At 37.2% G+C, this 27355-nt stretch overlaps 1 protein-coding gene across 2 annotated transcripts in view; it reads right to left on the reverse strand.

Annotated features, from left to right (window-relative positions):
- The window catches only part of SCFD1 (sec1 family domain containing 1), a 144575-nt gene that overhangs the window by 106555 nt on the left and 10665 nt on the right, over positions 1–27355 (reverse strand). The window contains exons 3-6 of one of the 2 annotated variants that reach the window (XM_019924096.3): positions 25227–25315; positions 22247–22337; positions 3259–3381; positions 1899–1986 (exon numbers count right to left, since the gene is read on the reverse strand). In XM_019924096.3, coding sequence (XP_019779655.3) covers positions 1899–1986; positions 3259–3381; positions 22247–22337; positions 25227–25315 — 391 coding nt within the window. Of the gene's footprint in view, positions 1–1898; positions 1987–3258; positions 3382–22246; positions 22338–25226; positions 25316–27355 lie in introns of those variants that run through there. The other variant, XM_073800592.1, reaches the window with a different exon arrangement.

The raw sequence follows: 27355 nt of genomic DNA on the forward strand, positions 1-27355 counted from the left end.
AAGCTACAAGAGTACATTGTACAGCATAGGGAATACAGCCAATATTTTATAATAACTATAAATGGAATATACCTTTAAAAACTGTGAATCACTATATTATACACCTGTAACTTACATAATATTGTACATTGACTATACATCAATTAAAAAACAAATAATTAAAAAATGAATAGGTTGAACTTATAAACGCAACTTAAACTGTTTAAGGAAATTTAACAAACTAAGTTTGTTGACTAAGTTTGTTAAATGAGACTGATTATTAATTTAGTCAGTTCAATCTGAGTTAATCAAAGAAAAAGTAAAGGTGCTTGTTTTCAAATAAACAGACTTAAAAATAAATTACAAGTTTAGTTTAAGGCTTAAGGGAAACTAGGTTTTAAACATGTATCTTAAGTAGCTAATTAAGTTAAAGGTCAATTAAATGTAAACAGACTTCTGTAAATAACTACAGTACTGTCAAAAATCTCTTACATGGGCAATTCAGCAAATACTTACACCCATTTAGAGATGTTGCTTAATTTCAGCAAGAAGGCATACTATGGAGCTCAGTGAAACCAAAAGATTCATGCTCTCTTCTCTTGGGAGCTTACCACCTGGTCCAGTGTGTTATGATAGAATACCACTAGTATTTTGAGCAGAACGATTTTCTATGTGAGTATGGTTTACACACTGCAGAAGATTTAGCATCCCTAGTCCCTGCTCACTAACTGCTAGTGCTAATTGTGACAATCAAAAATGTCCTTACACATTTCCAAATGCCCCCATGGGAGGCCCCTACTTTAGAACCTCTGAAACTCTAGTCATTCCCAAACATCTCAATACTTAGGTATCAAATTAATAATTATTTCTATGAATTGGCTAATTACATCTTTTGTAGTCTGCAATTTTATTTAAAATATTTGACATAACTAATCAATGGGCACAAAGTTTCAGTTAGGCAAGATGAATAAGTTCTAGAGATCTGCCATACAACATTGTACCTAAATCAACAATACTGTATTATATACTTAAAAATGTTAAGAGAGTAGATCTCATGTTAAGTGTTTTTACAAAGAAAAAGAATCAGCATAGACAATAAAACATGGTGTGGGTGTCCATGTTCCTGTGTGCATGTGTGTGGTGTATGCATATGTGTCTGTTAACTGTGTGGTATGCGTGTGCATCTGTTAAGTTTAATCTACATCCAAGGAAATGGTCAGTTTATCAAAGCTAGGAATACAAACTTCAGAGGTGGTTAGATAGCATTTGATCAAATACCATACTCAAACCTACCACTGCATGAAACAGGGTGTAAGAATCAAGGGTGTCTAACAACCTATATTTGAGATGGTACTTATATCAATACTTCATTCCATAATAGGACATTAGTAGCTGCTGACTCTTTGTTGTTGTCTGATCTTGACAAATAGCAACATTAACCAACCGTTTCTGAGTGCTTACGATATGCCAGTAACTTTTCCAAGCATTTTACATACACGAATGCATTTAACTCCCATTAAAACTCTGAGGTAGGATAGTATTATTATTCCCCGTTTTACAGATTTGGAAAACTAAAGCACAGAGAAGTAAAGTAAACTTGTTCTTGTCCAAGGATCAAAGTACTAAAGATTAACTGAATCTTACTACTAAAATACTGTCTTACACACCATGAGTGAACCACTCGTGCAAGTTGCTGTGGGGTAACTAAAAGGTCAGATAATTGGTCCTTCATTGAGCTTACAAAACAGATTTAGTAAGTGTTGTCTACATGTGACAGAACTCAAGTCTGAGACTTGTTTTCTTTATGGGCTGTAAACAAAGCTGGTTCTGGAGTGCACTAAACATGTTTACTATTGTTTTTCTACAGTACACTGTTCATTTTGTTAACAATGAATTATAAAATTCCTATTTTTACATACCACGATATGAAACAAGCTCCTTATTTTGATTACATAATACAAACATATCATCTTCCAAAGTAATAAAATTGAGATACTGATCGAAAACCTAGAAACAAAGAAAAGGTTTTCAAATCAATTTTACAATATTGAATGCACTTTTAGTTTGATTTAATCTACTAATGATAAAATGAATAAAATTATAATTATATTCAATAACTAAAAGTTATACCATGTAGCATGTAGATTGTCAAATTGGACAAAAATGAGAAAGTAACATAAAAAAGCAATAAAAAAAAAACAAGACTCTGGGCAATAAATTATCAAGGAGAGTAACAGTTTCAGAAAACAAAATTTAAGAACATATAAAATTTTAAAATAAATTGTGGTTGGGATGGGAATGGATATCAAATATGAAGAAAAACCACAATTTTAATTTTTATATTCATTTTAATCATACTTCTCTAAGAAAGTCATAGTAACTGTTTTTACACTGTGAACTATATTTATAGGCGGGGAAAAGTTACACTAGTTCTTTAGAAGTGTAAATCAGGAGAAAAATGAAGAAGACTATCTGAGATACGTTAAACGTAGTTAAATCGAAAACTGTTCATATTATTTCATGTAAAACTAATGATAAATTTTGGAAGAGAAAGAATAAGACGTAAGCCTTAAAAACTAATCAGAAGTAGTAGTGGACTATCTAAATCTAAGAATGAAAAATCTATTAGAATGAAAGAATGGGAATTAAATGCATGGTTGTTTAGTCTTTTATTCGCCCTATATCATTCTGTAGAATTTTCAGTTATATCTTGTCCAAATTCAAGAAACAAAGGGCAAAACAGGGCTACAACCAAGAATATATTTTATAGATTTATTTATAATTAAGCCAAACATGACTAAAAGTGACTATGATATAGAATTGCTGGCCTTCTTTCTTATAATATGCAATATAGCCCCCTTGGATTCTCTCTCCCTAACTAAAAAATATCTGAAGATAGTATGGTGACTATAGTGATCACTGATAAAACAATGCCAAAATATTCTGGGAATAATTTATGACAATACAACTGTCAAACTATTTCTAAGCTGAGCTAAAAAAATTATACAAATCCCAGCCCAAAACAAAAATTGATTCAGCTTCTTATTTTTGTCTTTCAAATTAACTGAGTAATAAGTTCCTTTAGTTTGGTTTATTTTGCCTAGTCCAAGTTGAAGATAATTTACACTATCAGAACTCTTTCTAGAAGTATTGGGTCTAAATATTTCTTAGGTTGTTCCAGTCCTTTGTAAATTAGACACCAATGTCTATTTATAGATTTCAGAATATTACTGAATTTTACATTTAACAAAATGTTATCAGCCAACCAAAACCTCTTACCTTGGCTACTTGTGTTACTGCACTAGCTGCTAATGCTGCATTTGCAATATCTTCCAGTTTACTTCTTGAAATAGCAGAAATAAAATTTAAATAATATGATTCATAGAGTTGATTTCGAAGATCCTATGAATACAATGAATACTTCATTCTTATAGGATAGTATAAAGGATAATGACCAATGCAAATCTTTTAGATGCAATAGAGCAAGGTTTTAGAGGATAATATGCATATTTAAAAGACAGGTTATACAAATGATACAAAAAAGTATCCCAGGAGAATAAAGTTATGAAGAGGTACTGGTTACTTGGTTACCAGATATAATTGACATGTATTTTAATAATTAAAGTTATGATACTATAATTATATTATCAATAAAATCCTATTAATTACAGTAGTGTACAAAACTGCTTTGAATTAGCATACTTGTATATTAGCATACTTCTTAAAAAAATCCAGGAGAGGGGAAAGATGGCGGAAGAGTAAGACGCGGAGATCACCTTCCTCCCCACAGACACATCAGAAATACATCTACACGTGGAACAACTCCTACAGAACAACCACTGAACGCTGGCAGAAGACCTCAGACCTCCCAAAAGGCAAGAAACTCCCCACGTACCTGGATAGGGCAAAAGAAAAAAAGAATAAACACAGACAAAGGAATAGGGACGGGACCTGCACCAGTGGGAGAGAGCTGTGAAGAAGGAAGGGTTTCCACACACTAGGAAGCCCCTCCGCGGGCGGAGACTGCGGGTGGCGGAGGGGGGAAGCTTCGGAGCCGCGGAGGAGAGCACAGCAACAGGCGTGCGGAGGGCAAAGCGGGGAGATTCCCGCCCAGAGGATCGGTGCCAACCAGCACTCACCAGCCCGAGAGGCTTGTCTGCTCACCCGCCGGGGTGGGCGGGGCTGGGAGCTGAGGCTCGGCTTTGGTGGGATCGCAGGGAGAGGACTGGCGGTGTGACCACAGCCTGAAGGGGTTAGTGCACCACGGCTAGCGGGAGGGAGCCCGGGGAAAAAGTCGGAACCTGCCGAAGAGGCAAGAGACATTTTCTTCCCTCTTTGTTTCCTGGTGCACGAGGAGAGGGGATTAAGAGCGCCGCTTAAAGGAGCTCCAGAGACGGGCGCGAGCTGTGGCTATCAGCACAGACCCCAGAGACGGGCATGAGACGCTAAGGCCGCTACTGCCGCCACCAAGAAGCCTGTGTGCGAGCACAGGTCACTATCCACACCTCCCTTCCCAGGAGCCTGTGCAGCCTACCACTGCCAGGGTCCCGGAATCCAGGGACAACTTCCCGGGAGAACACATGGCACGCCTCAGGCTGCTGCAACGTCATGCTGGCCTCTGCCGCCGCAGGCTCGCCCCGCACACCGTGCCCCTCCCTCCCACCGGCCTGAGTGAGCCAGAGCCCCTGAATCAGTGGCTCCTTTAACCCTGTCCTGTCTCAGCTAAGAACAGACGCCCTCCGGTGACCTACACACAGAGGCGGGGCCAAATCCAAATTTGAACCCCGGGAGCTGTGCGAACAAAGAAGAGAAAGGGAAATTTCTCCCAGCAGACTCAGGAGCAGCGGATTAAATCTCCACAATCAACTTGATGTACCCTGCATCTGTGGAATGCCTGAATAGACAACGAATCATCCCAAATTGAGGTGGTGGACTTTGAGAGCAAGATATATTATTTTTTCCCCTTTTCCTCTTTTTCTGAATGTATATGTGTCTGTGTGAGATTCTGTCTGTATAGCTTTGCTTTCACCATTTGTCCTAGGGTTCTATCTGTCCTTTTTGTTGTTTTTGTTTTGTTTTTCTACTTAAAAGGAAAATTTTTTTCTTAATTATTTCTTATTTTAATAACTTTATTTTACCTTACTTTATCTTATTTTATCTCCTTCCTCCCTCCCTCCCTTCCTCCCTCCCTTCCTTTCTTTCTTTCTACTTTTTCTCCCTCTTATTCTGAGCTGTGTGGATGAAAGGCTTTTGGTGCTGCAGCCAGGAGTCAGTGCTGCACCTCTGAGGTGGGAGACCCAACTTCAGGACACTGGTCCACAAGAGACCTCCCAGCTCCATGTAATATAAAATGGCAAAAATCTCCCAGAGATCTCCATCTCAACACCAACACCCAGCTTCACTCAATGACCAGCAAGCTACAGTGCTGGACACCCTATGCCAAACAACTAGCAAGACAGGAACACAACCCCACCCATTAGCAGACAGGCTGCCTAAAATCAAAATAAGGTTACAGACACCCCAAAAGACACCACCAGACATGGACCTCCCCACCAGAAAGACAAGATCCAGCCTCATCCACCAGAACACAGGCACTAGTCCCCTCCACCAGGAAGCCTACACAACCCACTGAACCAACTTTAGACACTGGGGACAGACACCAAAAACAACGGGAACGACGAACCTGCAGCCTGCAAAAAGGAGACCCCAAACACAGTAAGATAAGCAAAATGAGAAGACAGAAAAACACACAGCACATGAAGGAGCAAGATAAAAACCCACCAGACCTAACAAATGAAGAGGAACTAGGCAGTCTACCTGAAAAAGAATTCAGAATAATGATAGTAAAGATGATCCAAAATCTTGGAAATAGAATAGAGAAAATGCAAAAAACATTTAACAAGGACCTAGAAGAACTAAAGAGGAAACAAGCAACGATGAACAACACAATAAATGAAATTAAAAATACTCTAGAAGGGATCAATAGCAGAAAAACTGAGGCAGAAGAACAGATAACTGACCTGGAAGATAAAATAGTGGAAATAACTACTGCAGAGCAGAATAAAGAAAAAAGAATGAAAAGAACTGAGGACAGTCTCAGAGACCTCTGGGACAACATTAAATGCACCAACATTCGAATTATAGGGGTCTCAGAAGAAGAAGAGAAAAAGAAAGGGACTGAGAAAATATTTGAAGAGATTATAGTTGAAACCTTCCCTAATATGGGAAAGGAAATAGTTAATCAAGTCCAGGAAGCACAGAGAGTCCCATACAGGATAAATCTAAGGAGAAACACACCAAGACACATATTAATCAAACTGTCAAAAATTAAATACAAAGAAAACATATTAAAAGAAGCAAGGGAAAAATAACACACAAGGGAATACCCATAAGGTTAACAGCTGATCTATCAGCAGAAACTCTACAAGCCAGAAGGGAGTGGCAGGACATATTTAAAGTGATGAAGGAAAAAAACCTACAACCAAGATTACTCTACCCACCAAGGATCTCATTCAGATTTGATGGAGAAATTAAAATCTTTACAGACAATCAAAAGCTGAGAGAGTTCAGCACCACCAAACCAGCTTTACAACAAATGCTAAAGGAACTCCTCTAGGCAAGAAACACAAGAGAAGGAAAAGACCTACAATAACAAACCCAAAACAATTAAGAAAATGGGAATAGGAACATATATATCAATAATTACCTTAAATGTAAATGGATAAAATGCTCCCACCAAAAGACACAGACTGGCTGAATGGATACAAAAACAAGACCCATATATATATGCTGTCTACAAGAGACCCACTTCAGACGTAGGGACACACACAGACTGAAAGTGAGGGGATGGAAAAAGATACTCCAAGCAAATGGAAATCAAAAGAAAGCAGGAGTAGCAATTCTCATACCAGACAAAATAGACTTTAAAATAAAGACTATTACAAGAGACAAAGAAGGACACTACATAATGATCAAGGGATCGATCCAAGAAGAAGATATAACAATTGTAAATATTTATGCACCCAACATAGGAACACCTCAATACATAAGGCAAATACTAACAGCCACATATATACAATGGAATATTACTCAGCCATAAAAAGAAACGAAATTGAGCTATTTGTAATGAGGTGGATAGACCTAGAGTCTGTCATACAGAGTGAAGTAAGTCAGAAAGAAAAAGACAAATACCGTATGCTAACACATATATATGGAATTTAAGAAAAAAAAATGTCATGAAGAACCTAGGGGTAAGGCAGGAATAAAGACGCAGACCTCCTAGAGAACGGACTTGAGGTTATGGGGAGGGGGAAGGGTGAGCTGTGACAGGGCGAGAGAGAGTCATGGACATATACACACTAACAAACGTAGTAAGGTAGATAGCTAGTGGGAAGCAGACGCATGGCACAGGGATATTGGCTTGGTGCTTTGTGACAGCCTGGAGGGGTGGGATAGGGAGGGTGGGAGGGAGGGAGACGCAAGAGGGAAGAGATATGGGAACATATGTATATGTATAACTGACTCACTTTGTTATAAAGCAGAAACTAACACACCATTGTAAAGCAATTATACCCCAATAAAGATGTTAAAAAAAAAAATACTAACAGCCATAAAACGGGAAATCAACAGAAACATATTCATAGTAGGGGACTTTTAACACCCCGCTTTCACCAATGGACAGATCATCCAAAATGAAAATAAATAAGGAAACACACGCTTTAAATGATACATTAAACAAGATGAACTTTATTGACATTTATAGGACATGCCATCCAAAAACAACAGAATACACATTTTTCTCAAGTGCTCATGGAACATTCTCCAGGATAGATCATATCTTGGGTCACAAATCAAGCCTTGGTAAATTTAAGAAAATTGAAATTGTATCAAGTGTCTTTTCCACAACAACACTATGAGACTAGATATCAATTACAGGAGAAGATCTTTAAAAAATACAAAAACATGGAGGCTAAACAATACATTACTTAATAACAAAGTGATCACTGAAGAAATCAAAGAGGAAATCAAAAAAATACCTAGAAACAGGGCTGCCCTGGTAGCACAGGGGTTGAGAGTCTGCCTGCCAATGCAGGGGACACGGATTTGTGCCCTGGTCTGGGAAGATCCCACATGCCGCGGAGCGGCTGGGCCTATGAGCCATGGCCACTAAGCCTGTACCTCCGGAGCCTGTGCTCCGCAACGAGAGAGGCCACAACAGTGAGAGGCCCGCGTATTGCAAAAAACAAAACAAAACAAAACAAAACAAAATAAAACATACCTAGAAACAAATGACAGTGGAGACACGACGACCCATTCCTGCAGGATGCAGGAAAAGCAGTTCTAAGAGGGAAGTTTATAGCAATACAATCCTACCCTAAGAAACAGGAAACATCTCAAATAAACAACCTAACCTTGCACCTAAAGCAATTAGAGAAAGAAGAAGAAAGAAACCCCAAAGTTAGCAGAAGGAAACAAATAATAAAATTCAGATCAGAAATAAATGAAAAGAAATGAAGGAAACGATAGCAAAGATCAATAAAACTAAAAGCTGGTTCTTTGAAAAGATAAACAGAATTGATAAACCATTAGCCAGACTCATCAAGCAAAAAAGGGAGAAGACGCAAATCAATAGAATTAGAAATTAAAAAGGAGGAGTAACAACAGACACTGCAGAAATACAAAAGATCATGAGAGATTACTACAAGCAAACCTATGCCAATAAAATGGACAACTTGGAAGAAATGGACAAATTCTTAGAAATGCACAACCTACCAAGACTGAACCAGGAAGAAATAGAAAATATGAACAGACCAATCACAAGCACTAAAATTGAGACTGTGATTAAAAATCTTCCAACAAACAAAAGTCCAGGACCAGATGGCTTCACAGGCAAATTCTATCAAACATTTAGAGAGGAGCTAACACCTATCCTTCTCAAATTCTTCCAAAATATAGCAGAGGGAGGAACACTCCCAAACTCATTCTATGAGGCCACCATTACCCTGATACGAAAACCAAAGATGTCACAAAGAAAGAAAACTACAGGCCAATATCACTGATGAACACAGACGCAAAAATCCTCAACAAAATACTAGCAAACAGAATCCAACAGCACATTAAAAGGATCATACACCATGATCAAGTGGGGTTTATCCTAGAAATGCAAGGATTCTTCAATATACGCAAATCAATCAACGTGATATACCATATTAACAAATTGAAGGAGAAAAACCATATGATCATCTCAATAGATGCAGAGAAAGCTTTTGACAAAATTCAACACCCATTTATGATAAAAACCCTCCAGAAAGTAGGCATAGAGGGAACTTTCCTCAACATAATAAAGGCCATATATGACAAACCCACAGCCAACATCGTCCTCAATGGTGAAAAACTGAAACCATTTCCACTACGATCAGGGACAAGACAAGGTTGCCCACTGTCACCACTATTATTCAACATAGTTTTGGAAATTTTAGCCATAGCAATCAGAGAAGAAAAAGAAATAAAAGGGATCCAAATTGGAAAAGAAGAAGTAAAGCTGTCACTGTTTGCAGATGACATGATACTATACATAGAGAATCCCAAAGATGCTACCAGAAAACTACTAGAGCTAATCAATGAATTTGGTGAAGTAGCAGGATACAAAATTCATGCACAGAAATCTCTGGCATTCCTATACACTAATGATGAAAAATCTGAAAATGAAATTAAGAAAGCACTCCCATTTACCATTGAACAAAAAGAATAAAATATCTAGGAATAAACCTACCTAAGGAGACAAAAGACCTGTATGCAGAAAATTATAAGACACTGATGAAAGAAATTAAAGATGATACAAATAGATGGAGAGATATACCATGTTCTTGGATTGGAAGAATTAACATTGTGTAAATGACTCTACTACCCAAAGCAATCTACAGATTCAATGCAATCCCTATCAAACTACCACTGGCATTTTTCACAGAACTAGAACAAAAAATTTCACAATTTGTATGGAAAAACAAAAGAACCCAAATAGCCAAAGCAATCTTGTGAACAAAAAACGGAGCTGGAGGAATCTGGCTCCCTGACTTCAGACTATACTACAAAGCTACAGTAATTAAGACAGTATGGTACCAGCACAAAAACAGAAATATAGATCTATGGAACAGGATAGAAAGCCCAGAGATAAATCCACGCACATATGGTCACCTTATCTTTGATAAAGGAGGCAAGAATATACAGTGGAGAAAAGACAGCCTCTTCAATAAGTGGTGCTGGGAAAACTGGACAGGTACATGTAAAAGTATGAGATTAGAACACTCCCTAACACCATACACAAAAATAAGCTCCAAATGGATTATAGGTCTAAATGTAAGGCCAGAAACTATCAAACTCTTAGAGGAAAACATAGGCAGAACACTCTATGACATAAATCACAGCAAGATCCTTTTCGACCTACCTCCTAGAGAAATGCAAATAAAAACAAAAATAAACAAATGGGACCTAATGAACCTTAAAAGCTTTTGCACAGCAAAGGAAACCATGAACTAGCCAAAAGACAACCCTCATAATGGGAGAAAATATTTTCAAATGAAGCAAGTGACAAACAATTAATCTCCAAAATTTACAAGCAGCTCATGCAGCTGAATAACAAAAAAAGAAAAAAACAACCCAATCCAAAAATGGGCAGAAGACCTAAATAGACATTTCTCCAAAGAAGATATACAGATTGCCAACAAACACATGAAAGAATGCTCAACATCATTAATCATTAGAGAAATGCAAATCAAAACTACAATGAGATATCATCTCACCGGTCAGAATGGCCATCATCAAAAAATCTACAAACAATAAATGCTGGAGAGACTTTGGAGAAAAGCAAACACTCTTGCACTGCTGGTGGGAATGTAAATTGATACAGCCACTATGGAGAACAGTATGGAGGTTCTTTAAAAAACTACAAATAGAACTACCGTACGACCCAGCAATCCCACTAGTGGGCATATACCCTGAGAAAACCATAATTCAAAAAGAGTCATGTACCAAAATGTTCACTGCAGCTCTATTTACAATAGCGAGGAGATGGAAGCAACCTAAGTGTCCATCAGCAGATGAATGGATAAAGAAGATGTGGCACATATATACAATGGGATATTACTCACCCATAAAAAAGAAATGAAATTGAGTTATTTGTAGTGAGGTGGATGGACCTAGAGTCTGCCATACAGAGTGAAGTAAGTCAGAAAGAGAAAAACAAATACTGTATGCTAACACATATATATGGAATCTAAGGGAAAAAAAAAAAGGTTATGAAGAACCTAGGGGTAAGACGGGAACAAACACACAGACCTACTAGAGAATGGACTTGAGGATATGGGGAGGAGGAAGGGTAAGCTGTGACAAAGTGAGAGAGTGTCATGGACATACATACACTACCAAAGGTAAAACAGATAGCTAGTGGGAAGCAGCCGCATGGCACAGGGAGATCAGCTCGGTGCTTTGTGACCACCTAGAGGGGTGCGATAGGGAGGGTGGGAGGGAGGGAGATGCAAGAGGGAAGAGATATGGGAACATATGTATATGTATAACTGATTCACTTTGTTATAAAGCAGAAACTAACACACCATTGTAAAGTAAGTATACTCCAATAAAGATGTTAAAAAAAAATCCAGAAGTGGCTCTCTTATATAGCTTAAATGCTTATTATATTGGGCAGACACTACCTTATACTGTTTGTAGTCATGTGATGATACAACAAATATTTCCTTCACTGTACACAGACACGTTATAATTCAAATGACAAATTCTAGAACTATTCCTTCTCAATCACCCAAAAACAGTGTCATTTAAACTTATGTTAATTCTTAAATCAAATTTACTTAGCTTCTTAGACTCTAGGCAAATAGATATCTAAATAAGCATATTTCTTCAAATCTAAGATGATGTCATTATAACAGGCACTGCTATTTTATGTAGCACTAAGGAAGAATGAATGTTACCAATAAAATTCTACAACACACCATCAATTTTAAGATACATATGATTTCAAAGATGCTGAAATGTGAAAAACTGGGGGTCTGAAGCCTGTGTGAGGAAGGTGGCTGAGCAGAGCATTGTTTCAACAAAGACTGGGAGATTGGTTAAGGAATTGAGAATTGATAAATAAGTAATTATGTTGAGGATGTTGGGAGCCATGTTTCTCACTGTCAGCGAAAGAAATTATAAATTTGTAAAGGGAGAAGGAAAAGCTAGAATGAATCCTGTATTTCTGAATTGAAACAATTTCAGAGGTTATCTATCTTTGTCTAAATAGAGAGATAAGCAGGAAGATTTATAGCATTAAATATTGGTATAAATATTGATATACATGTATTTCTTAGTTCTGTCCATTCAGAGGACCCAAGAACTGTGACATCCTAGCAGCAATGAGTACCTAATGCTCAGACACTGATTTCTAAACACCATTCTCCACAAAAAGCAACCAGCGCTCCTTAGACAAATGGCTGAACCTTGGACTCAGACAGAGAAAGTACAAGATGAGACTGGAATAGCTTATTATGGAAAAAAGTAAGGAAGTGATCAAAGAATGCGGGAGACATTTCAAAAGAAGTTGAGCAATGTTGCAGGATGTAAGATCAATACATAAAAGTCAACTGGGTATCTACACACTTGCAATGAGTAACCCTAAAAATGAAATTAAGAAAACGATTCCATTCACAATAGCATTAAAAAGATACAAAGGAATAAATTTAGCAAAAGAAGTGTAAAACTTACATTCTGCACAGTACAAAATATTATTAAAAGACTGAAATAAATAGAAAGATATCCCATGCTCACGGATCAGAAAATTTAATACTGTTAAGATGGCGGACAATCATCAATAGGAAGACACTGGAACTCACCAAAAAAGATACCCCACATCCAAAGACAAAGGAGAAGCCACAATGGAACGGTAGGAGGGGCACAATCACAGTAAAATCAAATCCCATACCTGCTGGGTGGGTGACTCAGAGACTGGAGAACACCTATACCACAGAAGTCCACCCACTGGAGTGAAGGTTCTGAGCCCCATGTCAGGTTCCCAACCTGGGGGTCCGGCAACAGGAGGAGGAATTCCTAGAGAATCAGACTTTGAAGGCTAGTGGGATTGTACTGCAGGACTTCGACAGGACTGGGGGAAACAGAGACTCCACTCTTGGAGGGCACACACAAAGTAGTGTGCGCACTGGGACCCAGGGGAAGGAGCCGTGACCGCAGAGGAGACTGAACCAGACCTACCTGCTAGTGTTGGAGGGTCTCCTGCAGAGGCGGGCGGTGGCTGTGGCTCACCATGGGGACAAGGACACTGGCAGAAGTTCTGGGAAGTACTCCTTGGCATGAGCCCTCCCAGAGTCTGCCATTAGCCCCACCAAAGAGCCCAGGCAGGCTCCAGTGTTGGGTTGCATCAGGCCAAAAAACCAACAGGGAGGGAACCCAGCCCCACCCATCTGCAGTCAAGCAGATTAAAGTTTTACTGAGCTCTGCCCACCAGAGCAACAGCCAGCTCTACCCACCACCAGTTCCTCCCATCAGGAAACTCACACAAGCCTCTTAGATGGCGACATCCACCAGAGGGCAGACAGCAGAAGCAAGAACTACAATCCTGCAGCCTGCGGAATGAAAACCACTTTCACAGAAAGACAGACAAGATGAAAAGGCAGAGCACTATATACCAGATGAAGGAACACGATAAAACCCCAGAAAAACAACTAAATGAAGTGGAGATAGGCAAACTTCCAGAAAAAGAATTCAAAATAATGATAGTGAAGATGATCCAGGACCTCAGAAAAAAATGGAGGCAAAGATCGAGAAGATGCAAGAAATGTTTAACAAAGATCTAGAAGAATTAAAGAACAAACAGAGATGAACAATACAATAACTGAAATGAAAACTACACTAGAAGGAATCAATAGCAGAATAACTGAGGCAGAAGAACGGATAAGTGACCTGGAGGACAGAATGGTGGAATTCACTGCCACGGAATACAATTAAGAAAAAAGAATGAAAAGAAATGAAGACAGCCTAAGAGACCTCTGGAACAATATTAAACGAAACAACATTCGCATTATAGGGGTCCCAGTAGGAAAAGAGAGAAACGACCTGAGAAAATATTTGAAGAGATTATAGTCAAAAACTTCCCTAACATGGGAAAGAAAAGAGCCACCCAAGTCCAGGAAGCACAGAGAGTCCCAGGCAGGATAAACCCAAGCACAGTGAGTCCCAGGGAGGATAAACTCTGAGACACATACTAATGAAATTGACAAAAATGAAAGACAAAGAAAAATTATTGAAAGCAACAAGGGAAAAACGACAAATAACATACAAGGGAACTCCCATAAGGTTAAGAGCTGATTTCTCAGCAGAAACTCTACAAGCCAGAAGGGAGTGGCACAATATATTTAAAGTGATGAAAGGGAAAAATCTACAACCAAGATTACTCTACCTGGCAAGGATTGCATTCAGATTCGATGAAGAAATCAAAAGCTTTACAGACAAGCAAAAGGTAAGAGAATTCAGCACCACAAACCAGCTCTACAACAAATGCTAAAGGAACTTCTCTGAGTGGGAAAAACAAGAGAAGAAAAGGACCTACAAAAAGAAACCCAAAACAATTAAGAAAATGGTAAAAGGAACATACGTAGCGATAATTACCTTAAATGTGAATAGATTAAATGCTCCAACCAAAAGACACAGGCTCACTGAATGGAATCAAAAACAAGATCCATATATATGCTATGTACAAGAGACCCACTTCAGACCTATCGACACATATAGACTGAAAGTGAGGGGACTGAAAAAGATATTCCATGCAAATGGAAATCAAAAGAAAGCTGGAGTAGCAATACTCATATCAGACAAAATAGCTTTAAAATAGAGAATGTTACAAAAGACAAGGAAGGATACTACATAATGATAAAGGGATCAAGAAGAAATAACAATTAGAAATACGTATGCACCCAACATAGGAGCACCTCAATACATAAGGCAACTGCTAACAGCTATAAAAGAGGAAATCAACAGTAACAGAATAATAGTGGGGGACTTTAACACCTCACTTACACCAATGAACAGATCACCCAGACAGAAAATTAATAAGGAAAAACAAGCTTTAAATAACACAATAGACCACATAGATTTAATTGATATCTGTAGGACATTCCAGCCGAAAACAGCAGATTACACTTTCTTCTCAAGTGCATACGGAACATTCTCCAAGATAGATCACATCTTGGGTCACAAATCAAGCTTCAGTAAATTTAAGAAAATTGAAATCATATCAAGCATCTTTTCTGACCACAACGCTATGAGATTAGAAATAAATTACAAGGGAAAAAACCACATAAAAATCAGAAACACATGTAGGCTAAACAGTACATTACTAAAAAACCAAGAGATCACTAAAGAAATCAAAGAGGAAATCAAAAATACCTAGAGAAAAATGACAATGAAAACATGACGATCCAAAACTTATGGGATGTAGCAAGAGCAGTTCTAAGAGGGAAGTTTATAGCAATACAATCCTACCTCAAGAAACAAGAAAAATCTCAAATAAACAATCTAACCTTACACCTAAAGGAACTAGAGAAAGAAGAACAAACAAAACCCAAAGTTAGTAGAAAGAAAGAAATCATAAAGATTAAAGCAGATATAAATGGAACAGAAACAAGGAAAACAATAGCAAAGAACAATAAAACTAAAAGCTGGTTCTTTGAGAAGATAAACAAAATTGATAACCTTTAGCCAGTCATCAAGAAAAAGAAGGAGAGGACTCATATCAATAAAATTAGAAATGAAAAGGGAGAAGTTACAACAGACACCGGAGAAATACAAAGCATCATAGGAGACTACTACAAGGAACTCTATGCCAATAAAATGGACAACCTGGAAGAAATGGCCCAATTCTTAGAAAGGTATAAGGCTTGCAAGACTGAACCAGGAAGAAACAGAAAACATGAACAGTCCAATCACAAGTAATGAAATTGAAACTGTGATTAAAAATCTTCCAACAAACTAAAGTCCAGGACCAGATGGCTTCACAGGGGAATTCTATCAAACATTTAGAGAAGAGCTAACACCTATCCTTCTCAAACTCTTCCAAAAAGTTGCAGAGGAAGGAACACTCCCAAACTCATTCTACAAGGCCATCATCACCCTGATATCAAAACCAGACAAAGATACCACAAAAAAAGAAAATTACAGACCAATATCAGTGATGAATATAGATGCAAAAATTCTCAACAAAATACTAGCAAACAGAATCCAACAACACATTAAAAGGATCATACACCATGATTAAGTGGGATTTAGCCCAGGGATGCAAGGATTCAACATACGCAAATCAATCAATGTGATACACCATATTAACAAACTGAAGAATAAAAACCATGTGATCCTCTCAACTTATGCAGAAAAAGCTTTTGACAAAATTCAACACCCATTTATGATAAAAACTCTCCAGAAAGTGAGCATAGAGGGAACCTACCTCAACATAATAAAGGCCATATACAACAAACCCACAGCAAACATCATTCTCAATGGTGAAAAACTGAAAGCATTTCCTCTAAGATCAGGAAATAGACAAGGATGTCCACTCTCACCGCCATTATTCAACATAGTTTTGGAAGTCCTAGCCATGGCAATCAGAGAAGAAAAAGAAATAAAAGGAATACAAATTGGAAAAGAAGGAGTAAAACTGTCACTGTTTGCAGATGACATGACACTACACATAGGTAATCCTAAAGATGCCACCAGAAAACTACTAGAGTTAATCAGTGAATTTGGTAAAGTTGCAGGATACAAAATTAATGCACAGAAATCTCTTGCATTGCTATACACTAACAACGAAAGACCAGAAAGAGAAATTAAGGAAACAATCCCATTCACCACTGTAACAAGAAGAATAAAATACCTAGGAATAAACCTACCTAAGGAGGTAAAAGACCTGTACTCAGAAAACTATAAGACACTGATGAAAGAAATCAAAGATGACACAAACAGATGGACAGATATACCATGTTCTTGGATTGGAAGAATCAACATTGTGAAAATGACTATATTACCCAAAGCAATCTACAGATTCAATGCAATCCCTATCAAATTACCAATGGCATGTTTTACAGAACTAGAACAAAAAATGTTAAAATCTGTATGGAGACACAAAAGACCCTGAATAGCCAACGCAATCATGAGGGAAAAAAACATAGCTGGAGGAATCAGGCTCCCTGACTTCAGACTATACTACAAAGCTACAGTCATCAAGACAGTATGATACTGGCACAAAAACAGAAATATAGATCAATGGAACAGGATAGAAAGCCCAGAGATAAATCCACGCACCTATGGTCAATTAAGCTGTGATAAAGGAGGCAAGAATATACAGTGGAGAAAAGACAGTCTCTTCAATAAGCGGTGCTGGGAAAACTGGACAGCTACATGTAAAAGAATGAAATTAGAACACTCCCTAACACCATACACAAAAATAAACTCAAACTGGATTAAAGACCTAAATTAAGACTGGACACTCTAAAACTCTCAGAGGAAAACATAGGAAGAACACTCTCTGACATAAATCACAGCAAGATCTTTTTTACCCACCTCCTAGAGTAATAGAAATAAAAACAAAAATAAACAAATGGGACATAACAAAACTTAAAAGCTTTTGCACAGCAAAGGAAACTACAAATAAGACAAAAAGACAGCCCTCAGAATGGGAGAAAATATTTGCAAACAAATCAATGGACAAAGGATTATGTCTGAAATATATAAACAGCTCATGCAGCTCAATATGAAAAAAACAAACAACCCAATCCAAAAATGGGCAGAAGACCTAAATAGACAATTCTCCAAAGAAGACATACAAATGGCCACAGGCACATGAAAAGCTGTGCAACATCACTAATTATTAGAGAAGTGCAAATCAAAACTACAATGAGGTATCACCTCACACCGGTTAGAATGGGAATCATCAGAAAATCTACAAACAACAAATGCTGGAGAGGGTGTGGAGAAAAGGGAACTCTGTTGCACTGTTGGCAGGAATGTAAACTGATACAGCCCCTATAGAGAACAGCCTTAAAAAACTAAAAACAGAATTACCGTATGACCCAGCAATCCCACTACTGGGCATATACTCAGATAAAACCATAATTCAAAAAGACACATGCACCCCAATGTTCACTGCAGCACTATTTACAATAACCAGGTCATGGAAGCAACCTAAATGACCACTAACAGACGAATGGATAAAGCAGATGTGGTACATATATACAATGGAATATTACTCAGCCATAAAAAGGAACGAAATTGGGTCATTTGTAGAGACTTGGATGGACCTATAGACCATCATATAGAGTGAAGTAAGCCAGAAAGAGAAAAACAAATATCATACATTAACGCATATATGTGGAATCTAGAAATATGGTACAGATGATTCGGTTTGCAAGGCAGAAGTAAGAGACACAGATGTAGAGAACTTTTGGACACCAAGCGGGGCAAGTGGGGGTGGGGTGGGGGGTGGTGCTGGTGGGATGAATTGGGAGATTGGGATTGACATATATAAACTAATATGTATAAAATACATAACTAATAAGAACCTGCTGTATAAAAAATTAATTTAATTTAAAAAAAGGAAAATGTAATACATTAATAAACAAAAATCTCAATTAAATAGAGTTGGGAGACCAGAAGGGTGAGCTCTCACACCCTCTGATGATAGAACCTAACAGGAAGAAGAAAGACTCCTTGCCTGGCAAGGACTCAGCCAATGCAAAGCCATGAGCTCTTTGTTTTAGTTATGGTCTGTATATTTTCACACTGGACTGATGACTTCCCTTGAAGACAGACTACCTCTTTTGTGGCTAAAGTCTTTTTAGAAAAGGTTATCCTTACCTGGGGAACTCCTCTAGAACTCTGAAGTACCCATCTTACTGGCCAGGTGTTTTGACAAGTCCTTTTCCTCTCTATATAAGTGTTCTCCTTCCTTTGCCATGCTGGGACTTGCATGTGGTTTGGCATGGTTGCAGACCCCAAATTGCAATTCTCTGCTAATACTGAATAAACCCATCTTTGCTGGAGAAATATTTGGCAGTGTTTTTGTCTCAGGTCAACAGCAGTCTATGTGCTAGCACGTGCACTGCTAATGGGTTAGTCACTGTTTCTATGCTTTTTCAGTGGACAGAGTAAGGAAATCCTTTTTTTTTTTTTTTTAAGGAGATAATATATCATGAGTTCATACTGATATTTCCAATTCAAGTTTAAGAGTATAGGGTTATTTCTTAACCTCTGATTTTCTATTTCCATCTGTTTTCTCTCACACTAAAAAAAACAAAAACAAAAAAATAAAAAACTTGCCACAAAGCAAGACAGGGTGGTACTGGCATAAGGACAGACACAGAAATCAATGGAAAAGAACTGACAGTCCAGAAATAAACCAATTTATCTATTCTTAATTAATTTCTGACAAGGCTGCCAAGACTGTTCATTGGGGAAAGAACAGTCTCTTCAAAAAAGGATGCTGGGAGGGGCTTCCCTGGGGGCACAGTGGTTGAGAGTCTGCCTGCTAATGCAGGGGAGACGGGTTCGAGCCCTGGTCTGGGAGGATCCCACATGCCGCGGAGCAACTAGGCCTGTGAGCCACAAGTACTGAGCCTGCACGTCTGGAGCCTGTGCTCCGCAACAAGAGAGGCCGCGATAGTGAGAGGCCCATGCACTGCGATGAAGAGTGGCCCCGTATACCGCGATGAAGAGTGGTCCCCGCTTGCCACAACTAGAGAAAGCCCTCGCACAGAAACGAAGACCCAACACAGCAAAAATAAATAAATTAATTAACAAACTCCTACCCCCAACATCAAAAAAAAAAAAAGGATGCTGGGAGAACTGGATAGCCACATGCAAAAGAATGAAGTTGGATACCTACCTTATAGCACATATAAAAATTAACTCAAAAACTATCAAATACCTAAATACAAGCCCCCAAACTATAAAAATCTTCAAATAAAACAGAGATTTAGCAATGGTTTCTTTTTCTAAGAAATACACATTTATTTGTATTTTCAATACAAGTTCAGTAGCAATTATGAGCTGGCAATGGTTTCTTAAATATGACACCAAAAGCACAGGCAACTAAAGAAAAAATGAAATTAAGTTTAAAACCAAAATTAAAAATTTTTGTACTCCACAGGACACTATTAAGAAAGTGAAAAGATAACCCACAGGATGGGAGAAAACATCTGCAAATAATATACTTGATAAAGGTCCAGTATTCAAAATATATAAAGTACTCTAACAACAATGAAAAGACAACCCAATTTAAAACTGGACAAGGGATCTGAATTGACATTTCTCCAAAGATACAAACTGCCAATAAACACATGAAAAGATGCTTAATATCATTAGTCATCAGGGAATGCAAATCAAAACCACAGCGAGGTACCATTTTACACCCAGTAGGATGACTACAATCAAAATGTCAGATAATAAGAAGTACTGGCAAGGATCTGGAGGAACTGGAACACTCAAACACTGCTGGAGGGAATACAAAATGATGCAACCACCTCGGAAAATAGTCTGGCAATTCCTCAAAAGGTTAACCATGGTGTTATCATTTAATGTGGCAATTCCATTCCTAGGTGTTCATGGACACAGGAGAAATGAAAACATATGCCTACACAGAAATTTGTACACAAATGTTTATAGTAGCATTACTTACAACAGCCAAAAGGTGGAAACAACCCAAATGATAAATGGATAAACAAAATTTGGTATATCCATACAATGGAATATTATTTAGCAATAAAAAGCAAAGAAGTACTGATAACATCTACAGTATGGATGAATTTTGAAAACATTATGCTAAGAAAAAGAAGCCAGATACAACAGACCATGTATATGATTCCATTCATATGCAATATGCTGAACAGGCAAATATACAGAAACAAATAGTACCTTAGGGATGGGGGTTCAGGGGTTGGGGATGTAATAGTTAAGGTGATGAAAATGCTCTTTAATTCATTATGGTGATGGTTGCACACTTGTGCGAATATACTAAAAACCAATGAATTGCATAATTTGTACACTTTGGGTAAATTGTACGGTATGTAAATTATATGTCAATAAAGATGTTTTAAAACAAGGAAAGAAGAAGGGATTGGTAAATCGTACTTCTTTTAAAAATGGCATAGTTGTTGGGTTTATGCAGGGTAAAAGAGAAAGCTGGGCATTATTAGCTCTATAGGACACAAAATATGTGACCTTCACTAACAAACAAAGTAATTTGATTCAACAGTCAATAACAAGTAAAGATGCTTGTGACTTAACAGCAGACACCGTTAGCTACCTATCCAATATCTATTTTCCCCTTCTTCCTTGCTAAAAGAATACAGATTTTATTTGGGGGTGACAATACACTAAACTAAATATTAACTTTTGTGGCCTCCCCTGACGCTAATTCTATCCAGTGAGACATAAATTAAAGTCTTCTGGGAGCTTCTGGGAAAGCTTAGCTTTCCTGACCAAAATCAACAGTCAGGACTGGCATAGTTAATTTCTCCCTTCTTCTTACCCTGAACATATATTGTGATGTCTAAAGTTGCAGCTGCCATCTTGCATCCGTGAAGCAAGGAGCAAGACAGTGAACAACAAACTAAAGATGACAGCTCAAAAAGACAGAGGGGGCTTGGATCTTTGATTACTTTAAAGAGCTGCTATACCAAGCTGGACTTCCTATTCAGACTTTCTATTATCTTAGAAAAATAAAACCTTATTTTTAAAAGCTCATATAGTTAGGTTTTCTGTTTTTTAAAGCCAGACTCAGTCTCAATCAAAATAATGCTTCCTCAGCCAAAAAATTTTAAATCTTTCAGTCTATTTAAAATTCAAAGATAGTCTCAAAAATCGAAGTGGGAGGGCTTCCCTCGTGGCGCAGTGGTTGAGAGTCCGCCTGCCGATGCAGGGGACACGGGTTCGTGCCCTGGTCCGGGAAGATCCCACATGCCGCAGAGCGGCTGGGCCCGTGAGCCATGGCCGCTGAGCCTGCGCGTCCGGAGCCTGTGCTCCGCAACGGGAGAGGCCACAACAGTGAGAGGCCCGTGTACCACAAAAAAAAAAAAAAAAAAAAAAAAAATCGAAGTGGGAAATTGGGTTAAGAAAATTTCTGATATTTCACACTGGACATCTAAGATTTTTTTTTTTTGAAAAAAAATCTGTTTCCACCTTCAAGAATAAGGAAAATAAGAACTCATATTACCTGACACATTCTATCAATATTTTCTTCAGTTGGCATTACGAAGTACACTGCAGGAACATCTGGAATAGGATCTCGATCAGAGTGCAAAAGCCTAGGACACATAAAGAATATAAAACTCACTTTTTCTTAGTCACTTATCTAAAAAGATAGCTAAAAATTTTGTATTTCTCAAACTAGTTCACCAGTTCAAGGACAGTGATCAGTACTCTAAAAGTTCTTGCTGCAATTAATTATTTAACCCAGCTTTCTCCTTATATCAATGTTAATATTATTTATTAGTAAGATCCTAATCTCAGTCTTCATTTCCTCTACTCCAATCACCTTATTTCTCATACCTCTTATGGTCAGTCTCTTCTACCAATATTCTCCTTGAATGAGAACTAAAGCACATTCAAAATCAATTTTATTCCCATTTTTCATAGAAATATGGTGGGGGGGAGGTAAGTGGGAGGAAAGTACAGTTCTCTGAGAGGGAAAACAGAAAGCTGGAACTATCTTTAGAAGCAATGAAAATATTTAACCATAAATAAAATAAAATATATTTTTTAAATGAAAGGTATATGAATGCTTCCTTAAAACTTTAAGACCATCTATATTGTTCTACCTGTTGCTTCATAAGAGAATGCATAAGGGATCGGCTAAGCATCTTATTGATTGTACCACTTGATAGTTTTCTCTTTTACAATTCAGAAAGTATATTCATTCAAATATCCCAATATCAACTGAGAAAATATCTTTATGCTCCATTGTAAGATTTCACCATGCTTATATCAGGAAATATGAGAAATGTTCTATTTCTACAATATTCTAGTCATCCTTCTATACGCAATATTCCATAAACAATCTACATACATCCTTCTATATATACAATTATTTCAGTCATCCTTATAAAGGAGAGAGTCAAAGAGGCACATGCTGCCAGTGAGTCTGCATTTGATAACTTTTTTCCCTCTGTTTGGCTGCTGCTAACACAAGAAGGATTATAATGTGCTGGCAGCCATTGTTTGTTGTCTTCTTACACTGGCTGTCCAACTACCTAAAGGGCTACAACCACCATTTCATGTTCTGGAAACCTGTAATTATTGTTTCCTACAAATCAGCCTAAACCAGCTTGCAGAATATAAAGTAACTGATGAAGTATTCTCCAGCAAAAAAGGAAGAACAGTCAGAGGCACGGTGCACAGGAATTTACCAGAATAGCTGTGTAATCCTTTCATGCTCTGATGGCAATAGCAACAGGTGGGCAGCAAGAATGCACAACTCTCAAACTGGCAGAATACCTTGTCACTCCTTAAGGAAGTACTGAGGCCTCACTTTTATTAGTCACTGTTTCTGAGCCACTATGGTTCAGTAGACAAACAGCCCAGAAACAGTGGTCAAGCAATCTGGCCACAACTCTGTTATTAATTACCTGTACAATCATGGGACAATCACTCGAACTCTACAAACTTTAGTCTTTTTATTAGTAAAATAAAATAAAGGAGTTAAAGAGTAAGGTAGCAATAGTAACCAATGTTTATAATAAACCATCATTTTCAAGGATGGCATCAAGGGTAACTCCAGTTTAGGTCATAAGCATTAACATGTCACCACCAACAAATGTGTAGATTAAGTCTGACATAAAAACAAGAGGAAGAACCTGCCAAATACCACGTTTCATCAAACCTAAGGTGCTATCAATTTTAAAACATATTATTAAAACAGGCAGAAAATGCTGCCAATTAAACTATGTCATGGCATTATTAAGGAGATAGACCTTAATTTCAGAAATACTAAATTAAAAAGTATATTTTAGAATTAATGCAATATTCTATTAATTTAAAACAAATATTCAATATAAAATTTAAGAGTTTAACAAGATTCTGATACCCTACTCACTGGAAATCTAAAACCACATTCCCAATAAAAGAGCACACTATAATTCAATATATTAAAATATCACAGAATGAAAACTGATTATAACATCATCAAAAAACAAAATGCAACTAAGTTAGAACACTGTAAAACTGGACTCCTTCAGTACATAAAAGTATTAGTAGCTATTCATGTATACAGCCCCTCTTTAAATGTTCTATTGTTCTATTAGGCCAAGTCTACAAAGTAATGCAATTTGTTTTATTCATCAGACATATCATAAGGAATATAATCAAATAAATTTAGTAGTTAGGAAGACAACATAGATAGCTCCCTATGGTGATTAAGTCATTACTTCCTAATTACTTAAATTTTTCATATTAATGATATACTAATTTAGATATTCCTCTTTTTAAAAAGTGTATTTGAATTAAATAAATAAAAAATTTTCAGAGCTGAACGAGAACTTGAAACAACCAGTTCTTTTCCTTTACATAAGAGAGTAAACCAGTCTGTAGGAAAAGACACAAAAGAGAAAATTTAAATTATGAAATTTTAAATTCTAAGACTGAGGATTATTTTTAACTTCAGAAATAAAGGGTTGAATAAAACAAGATAATGGAAAAAATGTTCTCTATATGCAAGTACTATAACCTAATACTATTTTCTTAATAAATGTCCCTTAGTAATTTGATTTCAGGGTGGCTAAAGACATTTTAAAAAATGTATTTGAGGGATTTCCCTGGTGGCGTAATACTTAAGAATCCGCCTGCCAATGCAGGGGACATGGGTTCGAGCCCTGGTCCGGGAAGATCCCACATGCCTCAGAGCAACTAAGCCCGTGCGTCACAACTACTGAGCCTGCGCTCTAGAGTCCATGCGCCACAACTACTGAAAGCCATGCGCCTAGAGCCTGTGCTTCACAACAAGAGAAGCCAACGCAGTGAGAAGCCTGTGCACTGCAACAAAGAGTAGCCCCCGCTTGCCAGAACTAAAGAAAGCCCATGCGCAGCAACAAAGACCCAATGCAGCCAAAAATAAATAAGATACAAATAAATTGATTAAAACAAAAGAAAACAATGTATTTGAAAACAGATGCCATTACTAGAAACACGTTAAAACTCACAGATGCAGAGTGATTCCCATGTCTCTCAGCTCCTTCACAGATAGCAGAGGAGAGATGATATCTTGGCCAAATCTATCATAAATGAGCACCTAGCAGAAGCAAAACAAAAGTCATGCGTTTGTTTAAACATTATTATCAGTGAACAGTCAACAGAGAACCCAATATTAAGATAATGTTCAAGTACATTTTATTTTAATATACTGAATTCTTATACTTACCTCAATTTAATATTTTCCATAATTATTTACCAAAATGTCCATTCATCTAGTAATCCATTCTTAAAAGCATTATTACTTGGGCTAAAATAAATTATTACATAAATTTTTTCTTATAAAATACTTTTTCTAAGTTAAAAAACATACCAGAGACTATAAAATCTTCATCTTAGGTTATAATAAAGGACTTGGAACATACAGCAGACTCACTTACACTCCCCTATCCCATTCACATATATCCTTTCTAAAAAGAGAAGTAAAAATTAGTCACTCTCAAAACTAATGCTTAACAAGTTCCAAGACTGTAAAGAAAATTTAGTAATTTAAGCATCTCATGCATTTCCTCACATTGTGAAAGTGTTAAAACTGACACCTCTGATGAGTAGTAAGTATTCCAACTGGGTCTTCTAACTCAGAATTAGTTTTAGAGTTCAGGCAAATAAAAGAAACACTTCAACTAATAGGTGTTTTCCACTACTACATCAATAATTCTTAATGGAGTAAGAAATTGCTAATGAGAGGATGAAACATGCTGTCATACAAAAACATGGTTTGTTTGAATGCCAGCATTTCCTTTAGAAAAGCTAAAAATCTTCCTGCTCCAGTTACAAAAGGCTGGATGTTATATCCTTCAAAAATCTTCCTTCCTTACACCTCAATATATCTGTATTATTAATCTTGTGATAGAGAAGTGATGGGTAGGGAAAGCATCTGACACAAATCTACACCCCAGAAATTCTCAAGTTATTTAATTCAAATGCTGAACATAGGCACTAGAAAGAATAAGCAAGTATAGCTTATGCAAAGGACAATAAGAAGATGACTACAAATAAACAGGAAGGAAGAGGAAACTGAGGGGACACACTAAAGCTTAAATTATAAATCATTTTTCAGATGACTTTAATCACCTTTAGAGTTAACCCAAAGGACTTACCAGGACTCATGAGAGTTTTCAAAACATCCCAAACTGTAACCAAGTTGGTCTGTTCTTGATTCTTACAAAGAGAGAAGTATAAACTGACGATAATCTAACAAGTTTAGACCTAATCAACTGTATTATAATCTCTTTGAAGAAAAAGAAACAGTGAGCATGAGGTTTAGAATGAAGGAGCTCAAAGAATAGGAATTTTAAAAGATTCTCCAGCATTTCTCAAAGGAAAAAGATTATAGATTGCTTTCTGGTCCAATTAACATTTTTACTGACAGTTTTATATATCATAAATTAATGAAATGGCATTCTGGGTTACAGATCACTCTCTCATTAGTTGGTTAAAATGGACCAGTATCCCTAAGTCTGAGTAACCTTAAGAAAGCTTGCAAGATCAAAATTCTGGATTTGTAAAGTTAAGGAACAAAACTTCAACTGGAGTAAAGACCTAGAATCAGTGAGGCCCCACCTAAGAAATCAGCTGAATTCTCTAGATGAATATTATTATCACTGCCTGTGCCATTCCATAAAATATTTATCAAAGAGGATTCATATTTTCTCCCATTCTGCAGGTTGTCTTTTCATTTTGTTGATGGTTTGCTTGGCTGTGCAAAAGCTTTTAAGTTTGATTAGGTCCCATTTGGTAATTTTTTAATTTCCTTTGCCTTGGGAGATTGATAAGAAAATACTGCTATGATTTATGTCAGAGAATGTTTTGCCTATATTCTCTTCTAGGAGTTTTATGGTGTCATGTCTTACATTTAGGTCTTTAAACCATTTTGAACTTATTTTTGTATATGGTATGAGGGAATGTTATAATTTCACTGATTTACATGTACCTGTCCATCACTTGTTGAAGACACTGTCTTTTCTCCATTGTATGTTCTTGCCTCCTTTGTCACAGATTAATTGACCGTAGGTGTGTGGGTCTCTTTCTGGGCTCTCTATTCTGATCCATTGATCTATTTGTCTGTTTTTGTGCCAAT

The sequence above is a fragment of the Tursiops truncatus genome, chromosome 2 (assembly GCF_011762595.2).
Source record: "Tursiops truncatus isolate mTurTru1 chromosome 2, mTurTru1.mat.Y, whole genome shotgun sequence".
In the NCBI taxonomy this organism is placed as follows: Eukaryota; Metazoa; Chordata; class Mammalia; order Artiodactyla; family Delphinidae; genus Tursiops; species Tursiops truncatus.